The following is an 18472-nucleotide window of genomic DNA, read 5'->3' on the forward strand; positions in this document are numbered from 1 at the left end:
ATAAAATCTGTTTGTAAAGAGTGAACACTAAATAAAAGAGAATTTAGTGTTCATTTATGGAAACGTGATCCACTTTGAAGGCACTTAGGATCCATCCCAGAAACCCCTGGGAGGAAGAGATATTTCTGGCTCTGGGACCCAACATGGAGTCACCTTGGCCACATCCCAGGTAGTGCATGGAGCCCACGTGCCTAGACCTGGTCCAAAGGCCACGCTGGTGACCTGGGCCCTGGGACCCCAGTGGGGTGCTGGTGAGACATTCATGGTCCAGGGACCTGGCTGCCTCCAGTGCCCCTGTGGGAAGGGGAAGGAGCACCTTTCGGGTAGGCTGCACTCCGAGGTTGAGTCTTGTCTGTGTTGGACCCTCTGTCCCTACCCCCAGTGTGGCCAGAGCTCACCTTCAGCTCAGCTTCTAGGTGACAACACTCAGTCCCTCAGCTGCAGAGGTCACACAACTCTCCCTTCAGCTGCAGGGGCTGCTACCTGGAGCATTTCATCCTCCAGTATAAATAAAAAGTAAAGCCTATGTCCTTCCCTTCTTCCTGAACAAGACACAGACGAAATCTAAGCCCATCCGGAACACTCCAGGGACACCCGCTGTGGGTCTGTGCTCTCAGAACGCCGGCACTTGGTGCCACCCTTGCTCAGTGCTCCCTTACACTGTGCTCTCCTAATTCTGGTCTGCCCTTCAGGGTTCGTCCCCGCCTCTTCCACCTCCCACTGCCCCCAGGGTGCCCTCTCCCACCCTCACTCTCTCCACCTTCTCGTCCAGGCTTTAAGACGAAGTCAGCATGTTTGTTCTCATCCTGCGTAAAGCTAGAGTCCTGAGCTCCCAGCAAGTGAGGGTCTGCTCTGCTCTCCTGTGCTCACAGCTCTGACACCTGGGTTGGGGACTGGCTTCTGGGTGAGAGTTTGTCATAACGTTGTGTGTAGCTATCCCTGCTTGTCAGGGCCGATGGCAGGCCAAGACACAAATGCCACAAAGTCCCCTGGAGAAGGACACCGATAGGAACCTTGCTAACTAGAGAGACGTCAGGTAGGAAGCTGGACATACTGAGCATTTACATAGGTGAATATAAAAGTCCTAGACGTTGTCCCGAGTCATACACAGACACATTTAGGTATAAACAGACGATGACAACGCTGTATAAAAAGCGAGTTTGTTCTGGAAACCGTGGCGCGGGGTTTATGCCCAGGCAGCTCTGTGGTCTCTGGCCTGCCTGGTTCCAGGTTCCCCAGCAGGCAACCTCAGGAGGGGCCCTGGGACTGCTGGCGGTTGGGAGAGGACGTCACCTGCGTGCCCCAGTGGGCTAGGTGGGCGGAGGGCCACTATAGCGCAGCATGAGCGCGAAAGAGCGGGCGAAGTTGTTGGCCTGGGTGCAGCTGCGGTCCTCTTCCCCCACCGGGAGCAGGAGGAGCAGGAGCAGGAAGAGCAGGAACAGCATCTGCAGCGGGAGCGCCACGCAGCACGCCTTCCGGAGGAGCCCGCACCGCCGCCGCCGTGTCTACAGACACCAGACAGAAACACGAGGGACATGAGTATCTGGGTCGGGGGGTGGGGTGGGGGTGGTGGACACACCAGCTGAACCTGTGACCCCTGGCATCATCAGGTGCTCAATCTGTGATAAGGGACTGTTATGGTGTGGATGTGAGGTGTCCCCCAAAAGCTCACACGTGAGACAATGCAAGGTTCAGAGGAGAAATGACTGGACTGTGAGAGTCTTTACCCAGTCAGTGAATGAATCCCTGTGGGATCGACTGAGTGGTACTAGAGGCCGTGGGGTGTGGCTGGAGGATGTGGTTAATTGGGCCGTGGCTATGGGGTTCCTGTTTTGTATCTGGAGCTGGAGACTCTCTGCTTCCTGATCAAGGTGACGTCGCTGCGTCCCTCCACTACCCTCTCCCACCGTGATGTTCTGCCTCACCTCAGCCCCCAGGAAGGGAGTTGCCCTTCTATGGACTAAGACCTCTGAAACCGTCAGCCCTTGAACAAACCTTTCCTCCTCTACAATTGGTGCATTTCACCAGGGGCAAACATCTCTGTGGTTTTCTCAAACCATTTGCGGAGGGAAAGGAAGAAATCCAGTGTAACTGCAGGCTTCACTGTGGTGGCACAAGCCCTGGCTTGGTGCACAGGTCCCCACCAGACAACAGGTTGACTTTTCAATGATTTTTCAACTTTGCAATGGTATGAAAGCAATATATGCCACAGCTCGGTTTCTGAATTTGGCTCTGTTCCCAGGCTGGAGCACACAGCCCCACACTCCTGGGCAGCACAGCCGGCTAGCTGCAGCTCAGATGGCTGACACTCCTCAGGGTCAATACAGTTGCTTCCATGATTGAATGACACAGAGACAGGCATGTGGAAGGTCCTCCAAAGCCACAGCTGTCCTTGTATACGTGGCTCCTACTATTGGCATCTAAATACCACGATCACCACCATCACCACCGTGACCACCATGGGCAGCCTCTCCCTCAGCCACAGGCTCCCCTTCCCCTTTCTTCTCCTTCTCTCTTTCTTCCTCTTCACCATCATTTCACCGTCAGTGTCACCTGAAGGTCAGTCTCACAAGTTCCAGTGCCGGAGGGACTTCTCTGTTAGATGTCCATGAAAGGACCCACAGGACATTTCCTAAATCTACAGGGCCTGGCTGGGTTGTAGATTTGTGGATGTTTTCACGGCCTAGGGGTGTGGGGACGAGAGTTGGTCACTCAAGACCATGAAGGCCCTCGTGGTCAAGGTGTAGTATGGCACAGGGTCCAGCTCTGAGGGGCCTGGCAGGGTGGGTCCCAGTGTAGGCTCCACCATACCCTAGATATGTGATGTGGGCGGGTCAGTAACCTCTCTGGGTCTCTGTGTCCTTCTCTGCAAATCAGGGATAAAATGCCTCCCCCATCTGCTGGGTTGCGGTGCAGACTCAAAGCCAAGCACACGGCTACCACCATGAACTGTGCCAACTCACAAGGGCCGACTATAGAACCAACCCAGGTGCCCATCAACAGGACTAAGAAAATGTGGTGTATGTACACAGTGAGGATTGCTCAGTCACGAAGAATGAAAGTGTGGAATTTGCTGGTAAATGGATAGAACTGGAGAATATCACGCTAAGTGAAATTAGCCAAACTCAGAGAGTCAAAGGTCGTATGTGTTCGCTGATAGGAGGAAGCTATTGTGAAATATGGGGTAGAATGGAGGGGGGAGGAGGGACGGGATAAGGGAAGAACAGTGGGATGGATCTGACCCAACTTCCCTGTGCACCAGGGAATATATGAATGCACCACAGTGGATCTCAGCCTCATGCACATCCCAAGACACTAACAAAAAACAAAAAGTAAATAGCAGAAAGACCAGTGGAGCAGAAGGAAGGGAACAGGGAAGGGAGGAGGGGAGGGGAAGGGGAAGTCGTGGGGATTGAATTAGAGCAAATTATATTCCATGCTTTAATTATTATGTCAAATGAATCCTAATGTTATATATAACTAAAAAGAACTACTAAACAGAAAAAAACAATACTAGCTATTACTACTAGCACTGTTAGTACTGAGTCCTAGTACTAGTAGTACTAGGACTTGTGCTTCTAGTTACTATTAATATTATTAGTGATAGCAGCCCTAGTCCTATTTTGTAGAATGTATCTGCTGGGTTCCTGAAGAATCAAGGGCCTGTCCTGTAGAGCACCAAGTCACTGCTGCTCCCAGCAACCAGGGCGTGGTGGTGCTGGAGATGATGCTTACTGGTGATGATGATGATGATGATGGTAGTGATGGAGCCAGTGTTGGTGGGGCTGATGGTAGTGAAAGTAAGAGTGATGGAGGTAAAGATGGTAGTGGTAGTGATAATGACGATGATGGTGATGGTGATGGTGGTGATGGTGATGGTAATGGTGATGATGGTGGTGGTGGAGGTGATGATGATGATGGTGATGATGGTGATGATAGCAATGTCAGTGGTGATGGTGGTGATGATGATGATGGTGGTGATGATGGTGATGGTGATAAAGATGGTGATGGTGATGATGATAGCAATGTTAGTGGTGATGGTGATGATGGTGATGGTGGTGGTGATGATGGTGATGGTGATGGTGATAAAGATGGTGATGGTGATGATAGCAATGTCAGTGGTGATGGTGATGATGGTGATGGTGGTGGTGATGATGGTGATGGTGATAAAGATGGTGATGGTGATGATAGCAATGTTAGTGGTGATGGTGGTGATGGTGATGGTGGTGGTGATGATGGTGATGGTGATAAAGATGGTGATGGTGATGATGATAGCAATGTTAGTGGTGATGGTGATGGTGATGATAGCAATGTTAGTGGTGATGGTGATGGTGATGATAGCAATGTTAGTGGTGATGGTGATGATGGTGATGGTGGTGGTGATGATGGTGATGGTGATAAAGATGGTGATGGTGATGATAGCAATGTTAGTGGTGATGGTGATGGTGATGATAACAATGTTAGTGGTGATGGTGATGGTGATGATAGCAATGTTAGTGGTGATGGTGGTGATGATGATGATGGTGGTGATGATGGTGAAGGTGATAAAGATGGTGATGGTGATGATGATAGCAATGTTAGTGGTGATGGTGATGGTGGTGATGGTGATGGTGGTGATGGTGATGGTGATGATGATAGCAATGTCAGTGGTGATGGTGGTGGTAATGATGATGGTGGTGATGATGGTGATGGTGATAAAGATGGTGATGGTGATGATGATAGCAATGTTAGTGGTGATGGTGATGATGGTGATGGTGGTGATGGTGGCGATGGTGATGATAGTGATGAAGACACATTGCTAAATGCAGATATTTCTGGGAGCTTCTGGCCTGGACACTTCCGTCTCTCCCACTGTCCTGCTCCAGCTGTCTCTTCCAAATGATTGCACCCCACCCTTTTCCTCCAACCTCAAATGTTTTCACTCACCAAAGCCCACAGACACTGATTCTGTGCAAACAGACTGCTCGTAGCCCACATGATGAGTAAGCCCTCGTGGCTGTGTTGATTCAGCAGTGACTTCGGGGGTGGCAGCGGGGGAGGCGTCACGCTGTGCAGCAGCTGAGCAAGCAGGAGTTCACAGAGGAGGCCTCCCCTCCAGCAGCGGGGCTGGGTGGGACCCGGCAGGCACACGCCCTGCTTCCTCCTCGGGTCCGGCTGGGCTGCCTCAGCCTGGGGAGGCCCTGACTGGACTCCTGCACATTTCATGATGACTTTGCCTGATTCAAAACTCTGACCCATCTGGGGGGAGACCACATTTTGGGGCTGCCCGCCTGGTGGACGGCACCCCCTGAAACCTGCCGTCAGTGGTTCCCAAAGCGGGGGTCTGTTTAGTTTTCCTTTCCTGTTTGCTCCTCATGCAGACCGACCCTTTGCCTATTCGGGTGGGCAGGGGTGCTCAGCTGTGCTCTCGGGGGATGCCTTTGAGGTCCAGAGTGGGTCTGTGTTTATAGGTGCTGGCCGGGGTGGTCTGCTCCAAGGCTGCCTGCTGCCTGCCAGCCCGGTTCACCTCGAGCTCACCTCTTCCCTTCAACAGCCCCAGATTCCAAAATGCTCTTTAAAATAAAAAATTTTAAATGATCTTTAAAATGAAAGACACATTTTAATGATTCTCAAATGCTTAGAAGGAACACACACACGCGTGCGTGCACACCCAAACTACCTTCCAAGAAGCCAACAAGGAAATGGACAGTCTCAGCTCTTCCCAGCTCGAAGAGCTTCTCTGTGCCTCAGTTTCCCCACAGAAAGCCCTACCTGTCCTCTCCTTGGAACTCCCTGAAGAGAGGAGGGGAGAAGTGCTGAGCTCCCACCTTTCAGGGCGTGGATGCAGTGCGGTGGGGCGAGGCGCAGGGAACCAGAGGCGTCAGAGCAGCTCTGGCCACGAGTCCCTCCCGGCCTCACATGGGCCTGGACTCCACATCACTGAGGAGCTCAGGCAGGATGAGACTCACAGTGCACGTGACCCCATCTGCCACCCACGATGCAGGCCGGGGGAGGGAAGAAAAGGCAGAGTCCTGGCTCTTCTCAGCCGTCTGACCTCCACCAGGCCACTTGGCTCGGCCTCAGTTTCCTCATTTGTTGAGAAAAGGAAGAATGACACCGTCCATCGAACACGCATGGATGTGGGAGGCAAGGCCTGTGGAGCTCAGCACGCACAGCTGGGCTCAGCAAAGTTTCTGCTTCTTTCCCCTCTGACTCAGGAGCTAGACAGATGGGCACTCTATGAGCCCACAGGCTTCTGCCACAACAGGGGTGCAGAGATCGGGCACCGTGGACCTCCCCAGTCCATCAGAGGGGAAATCAGTGTCCTCCTTAAATGCCACCTCTCGGCTCCTTGGAGGCCCTCGTGTCCTCTGGCCGGGGCGCCTTTTCTGGCCTGACCCTTCCGTCTGGTGCACATGCTAATCTCCTTCTCTGATCCACTGATCACTCTAATCTCAGCTGAGTCACCACCTCAAGGAGCCCTCCTCTGGCCTCTGGACTAAGAAAAAAAAAGAAGCGTCCATCAAGCAGCCTTGTGGCACGCTGGCTTTCCTTTGGACCACTGCTGAAGGCCCATGCTGCCTGGACTCCCAGAAGGCAGAGTCCACTCTGGTTTGCACCCAGCAGTGCCTCAGTAGCACTCGACGAGTATTTGGTGAGTGACTGGGACAGTGAACATGAGGCCCTCCCTCCTGTGCTCCAGCCATCTGCTCCTCCCTCCGTGCCCTGCGTGCCACAGACCCTCGCTGACCACTGTCTGAGAACCGTTCTCACTGTAGCAATGGTTCACCCAGAAATCCGGACTCCACCAACACCCTCCAAAGTTTAGTCATGGCTCCCTTCAACTGCTCTGTGAGGCTGGCCTTCCTGTGCCCACTTTACAGGGAGGACATTGAGGCTGCAGGAGAGTAGCCAGCCGAGGTCACAGGGACAGGCTCGACCACCCGGCACCACTGCAAAGCCCAGGGTCTCTCCACCATCCCCTGGGGCGTCTCTCATGAGACACAGCCACTAAAGCCTTAGCACAAGTCACCTTGGCTCAGTTGTTCAACCTGCACCGGGAGGAGGGTCACACGCTGACCCAGAGCTTGAAGTGTGTGAGTCGAGCCACGCCCCCACCAAGGCTCGGGGTCCTTCCCAGCACCTGGTTGGGCCTCACTGTCCACCACTGAGATGCTTTCAGGCCAGCAGCAGGAGCCTGGGGTGAAGGGCAGGCCTGGCAGAGCCAGAGGTTCCCTGCCAATCCATGATGGCCCCGCCCCCACCCCTCTCTAACCTCTCAGCGCTGGTTCGTCCCTGAAGGTCCCCTGAAGGCTGCTGAGCTATGTGCCACCTGCTTCCTCTCCTGGGCTTTCCTCAGCAGGCCCAGGCAGGGGATGCGCCAGGCCTGCTCTTTTCCCAGGCTACTTGAGCAAGTCTTAGGGTGCCCATGGCCGCCCAGGCTGGGCCCTGCCTCTTCCGACTTGGACACTCTTCATCACTTTCTGGTACTGGATGCACTGAACTGCAGCCACAGTCACTTCAGAAGGCCCGGGGGCTGTGCCCCTGCCCACAGGCGGACAGGCCGGCAGTGGCCGGATGCGGGGGATTCACGCTCTCTCCCCGGGGGCTCTTCACAGGGCAGTCGGGCCGCAGACTGTGTTTTTCCTGTCCCTGTGTTGGTCTGGGGGTCGGAGAATGAGCCTATCTGAGCTGGCCTTTCCAAGGCGGTTTACCTCACAGGGGGGCGGTGCCCATGGTTGATCCAATGAGGGGTGCCCGGCCACACCAGGCAGGGACAGTGCCCTGGGAGATGTGCGGGCACACCACCCCTCCTTCCTCTGCCTCGCCCCTTTCTTCTCTCACCTCTTCTCATCTGAGATCCGTCCCCGACCCAGGCTCTGAGTCCAGGACTGGAACCAAGATCAGCGAGGGTCTGGGGTGGCCCAGGGCCCCCCAGCTTGGAAACCAGATGGTCATGACACTTTGGGGATGAATTTGGTTGGGCACAGGAACACGATGAGCTTTGCTTCAGCTGTGCTGAGTCCGAGGGTCCAGCAGGCACCTGGGCTTGGGACTGAAGCCTGAGGAGGGACCTGGGCTGGAGAAGGAGCTGCTGAAGGAGGTGCCAGGGAGAGAGGCCCCCCCGGGGGGGGGGGGTAGAGAGCCCCAGGGGACCGAGGATGCCCCCAGAGAAGAAAGTGCCTCCAGCGCCTGACAGGTGGTCCTTACAAAAGAAGTGATAACTCCATGGGAGTCCACCACCTGAGCCAGTGATCCAGCTGCACGGCCAAGGCTGGGCATGTGGACATCTCATGTCCCCTGATAAGACACCTGAGGACGACCTCAGCATTGCTCCTGAGACACTCCTGCCAAGAATGCATAACCAGACCAGTCACAGGGAACAAGGGAAAGCCAAACAGAGGACGTTCCAGCCTATCTGGCCCCTGCCTGAAAAGGTCAAGGTCAATGAAAATTAAGAAAACCAGAGAACTCTCCAGACCAGAGGGGACCGATGAGACGGACACTCAAAGGCAGTGTGCGGTTCTGGACTGGATCCCGGACTGAGTAGAACAGCCATGAAAGACCAAGAGGTGGGTTCAGATGAGGAGGCAGCAAGCCAATGTGCAAACCGTGGGCGTTAGCTAATAAAGGGCACTAAGACTGCTTCAATTACAACAATGGTTCACGCTCATCTCAACATTATTAAATGGGGGGAGGGGAGGGGCTGGGATGAGAGGAAGCAAACGGGAAGCCCGTGCCTTTTACTCGATTTCCTATGAACCTGAAACTGCCAAGACAGACCAATAATTCAAAAAAGACTACTGAGGCAGCTTAAGAATTTTTAAAATGGGCAATGAGATGGCTCAACAGTCACAGTTCATCAACATTGAGTTCATCAACACGTTTGGGTGAATTAAAAAAGTTAAAACAGAGAGAGGGGCCAGGATAGAGCCAAGAGGAGTGGGTGGAGGGATGTGCTGTCACCCAGTGCTGCCCAGAGGCCAGGGGAGTTGGGGACAGAGATACATCCACTGGGTTGAGTGATGAGGTAGCTCCTGTCACCTTGCTGGGGTGAAATTCAGAGGAGGGGAGGGGCAGAAGGCAGATGGGACAATGGAAGGAAGAAGGGACAGGAAGAGCAAGTGAAGATGATACCCTGGGTCTCAGTGGCCAAAGACAAGTTTCTGCACCAATTCATTCCCAAGTCAGAGAAGCCCTGTTGCTTCCGGGCTCTGAAGGTAGATGGAGAGATGGCCCTGGGATAACACAGGGTGTGGTTTTAGGCCTGTCCCTGACTCTCCTCTTTTAGAGGACAGAAATAGCATGGCCTAGTACAGCCCAGCACTTTGGCTGTGACCAGGGAAAAACCAGATTTGAGCTGTCTGCAGAGTTACAAGGTGAATCTCTGAGGCCCAAAGTCAGACTGTGTTGCTGTTGCCCAGCCCCGACCTGGCCCTGTGCAAGCCACACATGAGAAGAGGCCAAGAGGCCAAGAGGCCACTTCCTCCCCCTGAAGAAGGCGGTCATGATCGTTATGGACCAGGTATGTGAGTGTCCATCACAGTGCCCAGCACATAGTAGGGACTTTAAAAATCACAGTTCTGAGTAAAAGCTTATCTACCACAGAGAGCCCACTAATGCTTCATGAGATTTGATGTCACAGAATTAGAATTTCATCCCACTAAGACACCAAGGGAAAGGTGTCACAAGGTAAGAAAATAAAAACCTCCACCTAGACGGAGCGTTTGACCGAAAAGCCTGTGTCTAGCAGGGGCACTAGGGGCCGCACCTTTGCTGTCTGGGGAGAGAGAATAAACCAAGACAAGGACATCCAGTGTCTCATCTTGGCAGAGATTGAAGGAGGGGGACAAAAACTCATTTCTAAGAGTCCAGACAGCAGGCTTGCACTCTCAGTTTGCACAATCAGTGTGACCCGAAGAGAAACACACCCGGCCCACAGACAGGTGTCACGGCCATGGCAGGAGGGAGGTTGGCCTGGGTGGAGGAGGAAGCAAACCCACACCTCCCTGGAAGAACTAGATTCCAACACGGCGCCCAGACCCCAGAGCTGAGAAAAATGAAGTCTCAAAAATCTATGAAATATGGTCGAGTAAATGAACTGCGGCTCTCGGGGGCCTGAGTCACTGGGTTTATGGCGAGAGCCCATGCTGGGCTCCAGGTGGGAGGTGGCAGCTCTCTGCTCCTGCAACCCTGGTTTGCCCTGGCGAATGGCACGTGCGCCAGTCTGTTCCTCAGGTAAGAGTGTGTCTGGGAGGGTGACAGCACCTCCCCAGGCCAAGGCAGGACTTCGGTTAACTCGCAGCCCACTGCAACCCTAAACACCATTACGCTTTGTGGCTCTGAGGGCTATGGGCAGACATCCAGTGGCACGGAGCTGGCCAGGGCAGAGGCGACTGCAGATTAATACATCTTAATTATTCTGTTTATACAAACAAGCAGGATGAAGGCCCTACCGTAGCTGGAGCTTTCAATGACTTAAGGCCCAGAGAGAGAAAAAAGTGTAGAGAACCAACCGCTCGATAATTAGCTTGGGAGCAGACTTTTGGTTTTTCTTCCCTTTGGACTAAAAATAACATATGGGATGTTTTTACACTGGCAACATTACAACCTCTGCAGATGGTGCTTATTTTCTACCTGTCAGGCCTATGTGTGTGAGTGTGTGCAGAGTCACACACACGCTGTGCAACCCAGCACAAACCATAAGGATGCTATGGTTGGGATGGGGAGTGTCCCCAAGAGCCCATGTCTTGAAGGCTTGGTCCTCAGGGCGGCGCTGTTGGGAGATGGTGGTACCTTTAAGAGGCGGGGCCTGGGGAGAGGTCCTGTTGTTGGGGGCGTGTCCTAGGAGACTGGGGAGCCCTGCTCCTTCCTGGCCAGGCAGATGGTGGTTCTGCGGTGCCTCATGCTCTCTGCTGGGCTGTGCCACCTTGTCACAGGTCCAAAACAACAAAGCAGCAAACCATTGACTAGAAACTCCAAAACTGAGCCAAAGTAAACCTTTCTTTTTATGGTTTAATGATATTGAGTATTTTGTTATGAATTATATATATAAGCTAACACAGGAAGACCCGAAGGAAAAAAAAAAGATCAAACCCCACGGAGGATTTCCCCTTTTGAAAGCCACCACTCCTGCTCGCTCTGTCCTCAGGCACAGAAGCAGGGCCCTGTCTGCAGAGGTCTCAGGTCCTCGTTTCCACAGCAACTCAGAGGCCACTACGCGCCAGTTGTTGCTGAGGACTTTGCCTTCCACTAGCTCAGTGGATTCCCTTTCTATTCATAGGAAGACCACGGGTGAGGGACTAGCAAAAGGTCACACGTGCTAATGGTGGGGCCAGGATTCGAATCCAGAACATAAAGCAGAGGTTCTCCATGTGGGGACCCCAGGCCCACAGGATCAGCACTGCCCTGTTAGAAACACAGATTCCTGGGCCACTCCAGTCCTAATGGCTCAGAAACCCTAGGACTGGGCACAGCAGTCTGTGACATGGCTGCTATATATCAGCCCGTAGGTTGCTTACTTCCTCCCGGGAGACTGAGGTCTCGTCTCAAAAGCTGACCAGCACCAAAGTAAAAAATGTATACCTCCCCTTATCTTAAACACAGCCCCAGGAAGTCGATCTCGTGGCTGCTCCGGCTTCCTGCTTGCCTACCCCGAGTTTTATACAAAACGGCACCCAGCATCTGCTAGGAGGAGATGAGATAAACCTCGGGATGCAAAGACCCCCGTGGCTGCTGCCGTGCAGAGCTCTCTGCCCCAGAGATGCCCCCTGTGCTGCCAGCAACCCCAGCCGGATGCGAGGCACCCTCCGACCCCTCCTTCTGCCCGCCAGGTGTAGGAGGGCAGCGGCTCTTTCCTTCGCTGACGTGGCCCCAGTGCTCACAGAGCTCAGCCCAGTCGGCCCTCAGGGCACACAGGAGAAAGGAAGGAATGAAGGAAGGAGGATCGGAGGATCGGCAGGGCCACCACGGTGGGGAGGACCCACACTGACACATGAAGCACAGGCCACAGGGAACTGAGCCTGCACTGGAGGGCCGGGGTTAGCCAGCCAAGTGACACCTACCCCAAAGCCTTCAGCAAGCAATTCCTATGTGCTGGGCACCATGGCCAGGCCCCAGGGGACCCACACATGACTCCTGCAGGGACCTGCCCTGGGAGCTGCATAGATGGGGCTTAAAGTGCAGGAGTTAGAGGCAGCCAGGACACCTGGTCCCGTGTCCCTGTATCCCACCAGAAGCCACTAGGTGGGGCTGTGTGGGTCACCTGCCCTTTCCGGATGTTCTTTCCTGTTTCATGAGGAGGCTGGTGTGGTTCTGAACTTGGGGAAACCAGGGCTTAGGCTCTAAGAAGCCTATCTTCCACACATAACAGCTCACCCGACTGTCGACACTGATTCATGAAGTAAATAAAGTTGGCATTAACATTATACAGATGGGCCAGGTGAGCCCCAAACCAAAGTGACTTGCTGAAGGCCCCAGAGCTGCTTGGTGTTGGGCCCAGAGCACACCTTGGTCTCATAACAGCCCTGCCCAGTCCAGGGTCACCTGCACCCTGCAGATGCTGGAGCCCAGCTGGAGCCCAGGAAGGAGTCCTGGTGTGCCGGGCACCTGGACAATGTGTGTTCCAGGGAGGGTGAGGTCCTAAGTGCCTTGGGGCTCTGTGAGCCCGGCCTGCCGGGGCCTGTGTCATCCCAGGCAAGAAAACAAGGGTGTGCTCTGGAAACGGCAGCCCTGGGGACAACAGTTACATGTGGCTTTTCCAGAAGTGGAGAGACCCTCCAGAGCCCAGCAAGACATCCCCCCAGGCATCACACAGAAGGTTGAACCTGGGTGTTGGAGCCAGAGACCAGTCAGGAGTGTGGTGCCTCCGAGCATTTCAGCTCATTCACCTTTTCTGATTCCCCAGGCTTAAAGCAGAGACAAGAAACCACTTGGAGGGCTTGGGATGTGGCTCAAGCAGTAGCACGCTCGCCTGGCATACGTGCGGCCCGGGTTCGATCCTCAGCACCACATACAAACAAAGATGTTGTGTCCACCAAAAAATAAAAAATAAATATTTTTTAAAAAAGAAACCACTTGGCTATCAACGGAGGGTGAAATGAGATGCCCTGGCTACAGTGGACACAGGTCCAGGCCCCACAGTGGATGGCCAGTGGGCACCATGTCGGGCAGTGAGAACTGCTGCTTCCTCCCATTAGTACCCCATTCCTGCCATCACTTGGGCCTGGAAACACCATGGGAGTGACTCTGAGCATGTCTCAGTGGGCCCCAGAGGAGAACCTGCCTGGTGGAACTGGAAGGCCCCGCTGGCCCTTCCTCCTGAGTCCTCCTGAGCCCCACCCGCCCCTCTACCACCAAGGTGGGCACCCGGGCCAGGTTCCTGGGACTACCCTGGTTTACACCTGCGATTACAGTCATCATTAGGAGCACCCTTGTCACTCCCCAGTGTGCCCTGATCCTGGATGGCAAGCTCCAGGGTCCCTTCTCCACCAGGTGTCTGTCATGGCAAGTGCCCTTCACATCCTTGCCAGCCACTCCCCGAGCCTGGAGCTTCTGGAAAGCAGAGACCCCACAGAGCCTTCCAGAAAGCCCAGGGGTCCTGCCCCAGCCATCCAGGCCCTCAGCCCCCCAGATGCCTGCTCTGCAGCCCCAGAGCAGATGGCAGACACGTACCTTTTGGAATCCGGTGGGGTCCCCGGGAAAACTCAGCGTCTGTTGTTTTAGGAAGGAGAGGAGAGGGGGAAACAGGTGAGGTGAGCAGAACGCAAGTCCCAACAGGGCTTGTGCTGGGCTATCTGGGGGGGGGGGGTCTTCCCTAAGGCGCTGGCCGCCTGCTCGGCCCTGCCACGGGGGATTCTGTTTAATGAGCTTTTTAACACACTTGGGCCTGGCCTGCGGGCATGGTCTGGGGAGTCCCTGCCTGGCTGGCTGGGACACTGGCACCTGGCTGGGGCTGGGCTGACACCTAGTGGCAGAAAAACCTGCAGAGCAAGGTTTTGGCTTCTAGGGGCCTCAGCTCCCCTCTGGACGCAGACAGGGTCACTCCAGCAGCCGTGGCTGTGCTGAATGGAGTGACGCAGACAAAGCTCTCAGCATGGTAGGCAACCGTGAGGCCGTTGCCATGGTTACTGGGAGGCCAGCCTCATGGCAAGGGAGGATGGCCAACTGAGATGACCTAAGTCAAGTGTCCCTCCCCGACCCCAGCTGGGACGTGGAGGTGCAGGACAGAACACATGCAGGCTATTGGCCCAGTGAGGCTGGGCCCAGCTGTGGTCCCTCCCTGGGTCCCGACACCTGAGCATCCTCAGCACCTACCAGCAGGTGGCTGGAGTCCTTGAGCTTGGACTTGTACAGCATCCAGCGGTAACGCAGATCCTCTAGCTCGTCCGAGGTGCCCCTTGCTGGCCCAAGACGAACGAGGTTCTCGAATAGATGCTGACCTGTCGGTACTCGAGCCTCTAGCTCCTAGGGGAGAGGGCAGCATCATGGTGAGGCTTCTAATGGCCCAGACAGCCCACCCCCCTGGTAAGGGCAGGCTGATTGAATTGCCCTCGACAGAGAGGCCCCCAGGGAGGGGAGCACTGAACCAGTAACGTGGGACCCTCATGTGCAAGTGCAAGCCAAGGCCCAGCAATGCTCTCTGGAATGTTACAGAAAGACCTCCTGTGTGGAAGGGCAGCTGGACTGCCAGCCACTGTGGCCACTTGGCCTGCCATCCTAGGACCAGGTCCTAAAAGGGCTTGTCAGAGGAGTCGCCATCGTTTCAAAGGTCACCCCGTGGAACGTGCCTTTTCGTTGGCATGATTTCGTTTGGCAGTTGGTGCTGGAGGGAGCCAGTTTTTCTATCAAAATTGAGTGCCAAGGACAAACCTCTTAACTCTCAGGACTCCCGAGAGGCCATGTGATGCAGGGAAGGGACTGGGGCAGGAGCCTGGGTTTAAATCCTGGTTCTGGACCCTGATCGTACTCCATCTTGTTAGCTATGCAGTAGGCGACCATTTGCATCGTTGCTCAGAGCCTGCTAGAATGTGAGCTGAACAAGAGCAAAAGGGTCTCGAGGGTGGAACTAAGAGCCATTTCTGATATGATTGGAGTTGGGGGTGGGGGTGGAAAGTGAGGAGTGGCCAAATCTGAGGTAGGAGGGGCTTCCTGGTGATGGTCAACTGGATAATTGGGAACAAACCTGCACTGAGGACATGATATTAAAGACATTTTTAAAACGATCAAAAGACTTAACGAAAGAGTGAGTTACATCAGGTCAAAACTCAGGCAAGGAGAACTGGGGGTGCAGCTCAGGGGCAGAGCCCTGACCCAGCACATGAGAGGCCCTGGGATCAAACCCTAGCACCGCAAGAAACCAGAAATCCAAAACAACACGAAAGGAACCTCAGAGAAGCAAGCCTGTGTTAGGCCTGCGTTCACCCTTAGGATATCCTCCAATCTGGAAGAAATGGCTGTGAAGCAGATCTGTGGTTTGGCAACCTCCTCACGGGGTAGGGAGGCAGAGGTCAGACTCTGGGCTGCCTGGAGGTGGACAGAACAACTCCCCTCTAGCTGAGACGCCTACAGGCTTCACCCTCAGAGCAAAAGTGAGCCAGCAGTAAATCTGGGCCTGGTGGAGACTGGCCGCCCAGCTCCAGGTCATCTTGTAATCCAGGGGCCTGCAAGCCTTGGTCTTGGGTTCAGTGTCCCAGAATGACTCAGCCTCCTTCTCAGCAGGAACAACCACAGAAAAGCCCTCTCTGGAGGCAGAGGGTATCCTAGATCTCAAATTACTCTAACACATATTTTGTCCACCACAATATTCAGCACAGAATAATCACAGCCTCACACAAATACAAGGCACTAAGGAGAAGAAGCAGCAGAAATAACACACATCAGAACCATTCCTAAGATGCCTTGGGATATTGATGTTATTAGACATATTATAAAACAGCTATGTTTACTGTGTTCAAAGAATTAAAAGACTAGTGTAAACATTTGAGCAAGGATCTGGAAGCTAGCTAGGAAATATGACCCAGCAAATTGTTGAAAGAACCAAATAGAAGTTCTAGAGTTGATCATTAAAATTACAAAAGTTACACTCAATCAACATGTGTAATAGCTAAAGAGAGAATCAGTAAACTGGAAGACAGGTCAGAAAAAATATTCAGAATGCAACATGAAGGGATAAAAAGACGGAAAATACACAAGAGAAGCCAAGAGACATGAAGCACAGAGTGAGAAGAAATAATTTACGTGTTAATGACATAAGAGAAGGAGAGAAAAAAATGCACTAAAGCAGAGACAATGTTTTAAAGAGATAGTGTCAGAGAATATTCCAGAAAGATCCTTAATCATAGAGTCAGGTGTTCAAATGAATCCCATAAAGGATTAAAAGATAACAAACGTCAGACTCCAGCATGTCATAGTGAGATTTCATTAAAACAAGGAAGAGAAGAGGCAAGCTGGGGTCTGGTGAGAAAGGCCTAGCATGATGACCTTGGGGTCTGAACTTGTTCTGAAATGTTTCCATTAAGTGGACAAGGTCACTCTTGTCCCCGTGGTTCTGGAGGGTCATTCTGGCTGCAGAATGAACCATGACCTGGGAAGGGTCCCAACAGGGAGAAGGGAGACCATCTGGGAAGTTAGTTCTACAATCAAGGTGAAAAACAGTGCCTAAACCGAGGCACTCACAGTGAAAACAGCCTTCAAGGAGGTGGAACCAAGGAGGATTTGGTGACTATTAGGGTCTGAATTCTTGCCCCTCCCCAAATTCATGTTGAAACTTTACTGCCATTGTAACAGTATCAAGAGAACTGAGAGGTGACTGGGCCATGAGGGGGAGTTAACATTGCCCCCCTTCCTGGCCTAGGCCTCCGAGGGCATGGCCTGCTCCCACTGTCCCCTCCGACCTGCCTCTGCCATGGGAAGCCCGGGCTGCCCCACAGGAGGATAAGATGTGTGGTCCATGTCACTCTCTTCCCCACCAGCCTGCTGACCTCCAGAATTAGAGGCACTTGGTTGACCTTCATCTGACAGCAGACAGGCGAGGGAGCCCAGTCCTTGGCCTTCTGAACGGGCAGGAGCCAGGCTGAGCTCAGGGTCCAAATATGAGTTAAATACACAGCTGCTGTTTTCAGCTGCAAGCTGTTGGGGTTGTGTATTACACAGCAATTTCCAACTGATACAGGCGTCTAGAGACAAGGGCTGATATTCTTATTCCCAAGTAAGGAATAAGAAAAGGAGGCTGAGTGAAGGAAAGCAAGGAAAAGCTCTAAAATATTTGAATCCAAAAAGTTTAAGAAGCATTAATTCTACACAAGTGAGAACAGTTCACAAATGACTATCAGTGCTCCCTGTTAGAGCAAACACATCTATGGGTGCAAAGCCCACAGGCAAGGGGTGGCTTCTTGGGCACAAACCTGCAGCTTTGTCTCTCTGGTCCTCAAGTCCTTGGAGGTGGTGGTTCTCATTGCAATGGTTTGAATGAGCTTGGAGTTTTCTACCTGTAGCCACTGCTCAAAGTTCCTCAGGAGCTGGGGGAAATCTTCATGGCTGCCTCCTTCTTCCTCCAGTAGATGGGCCTGCAGGAACACACAGGGCCAGAGCCGTGGGGGTGAGAGAGGACCACTGGACATGTGGGCCTGGACGCGACTGAGGCAGCGGTGGGGGATGAGGACAGGGAGAGGCCTGAGGGGAGGATCTCTACTTAACATGGCCACATCTAGGTCAGGAGCATGCCTCAGTGTCACCTCTTCATTCCTAGTGCAAGTCATCGTCACCTCTTACCAGGACCGCTATCCAGCAGTCACCCTTCTACCACTCGTGTACCCTGTGGCTGTGACCAGAGTGATCAGTATAGAGCACGAGACACCTTCCATATGTGGTATCACCTTGTGCCTCCCTGATGTGGCCTGAGAGCCTCGGGCTCTGGCTATTGTGGCCTCCGAAGGTCAAGCTGGTGCTCCTCTCTGAGCCGGAGCCTGCAGGCGTGTCTTAGCCCCTGGACTTGGGCTGCCTCCCTCTGGGTCTGTGCATGCACGGTGCCCCCTGTCTGAAGCGCCTGTCTCCCTCCTCTCTCACTCCCACTCAGCCTCCAGGGCCCATGCTCCCAGGAGGGCTCTCCTGCCCCAGGTCTGGGTCAGGTCCACTCCACCACAAATTCATGGCATCGACCCGTCTGCCCACGTCTGCACAGTTTTGTAAGCTCATTTAACTGCCCATGGACCTGTCTTGCTCCTCAAACTGCACTAGAAAGCAGCATGGAGCCTGCTAGCGATGCAGACCGTGGGGCCCAACCAAGCTGCTGGATTGTAATCAGGTGCACGTCACAGTCGCAAAAGCTCTGAGTTGCTTTCTAAGCCAATCCTCGGAACACAGTGGCACTCAATAAATGTGTTTGGGTGGATGAAGGAAGGAGTGGGAGAATGAATAATTGGATTTTCTTTTTCTTTTTTGGGATGGGGTCTCACTATGTCGGTCTTGCACTCCTGGGCTCAGGGAACCCTCT

The 18472-nt window shown here is 53.6% G+C and overlaps 1 protein-coding gene across 2 annotated transcripts in view; it reads right to left on the reverse strand.

Moving 5' to 3' along the window:
- Positions 1-1172: 1172 nt before the first annotated feature.
- SYNE3 (spectrin repeat containing nuclear envelope family member 3) overlaps positions 1173-18472 on the reverse strand; it is an 84565-nt gene continuing 67265 nt past the window's right edge. For both annotated transcript variants that reach the window (XM_081290914.1, XM_081290915.1), the window contains 4 exons: positions 17385-17546; positions 14296-14445; positions 13654-13692; positions 1173-1505 (listed from right to left, as the gene is read on the reverse strand). In XM_081290914.1, the coding sequence (XP_081147040.1) occupies positions 1311-1505; positions 13654-13692; positions 14296-14445; positions 17385-17546 (546 nt within the window). In that variant the 3' untranslated portion in view covers positions 1173-1310. The remainder of the gene's footprint in view (positions 1506-13653; positions 13693-14295; positions 14446-17384; positions 17547-18472) is intronic.

Source organism: Spermophilus citellus, assembly GCF_964194105.1.
Source record: "Spermophilus citellus genome assembly, chromosome: 4".
Classification (NCBI taxonomy): Eukaryota; Metazoa; Chordata; class Mammalia; order Rodentia; family Sciuridae; genus Spermophilus; species Spermophilus citellus.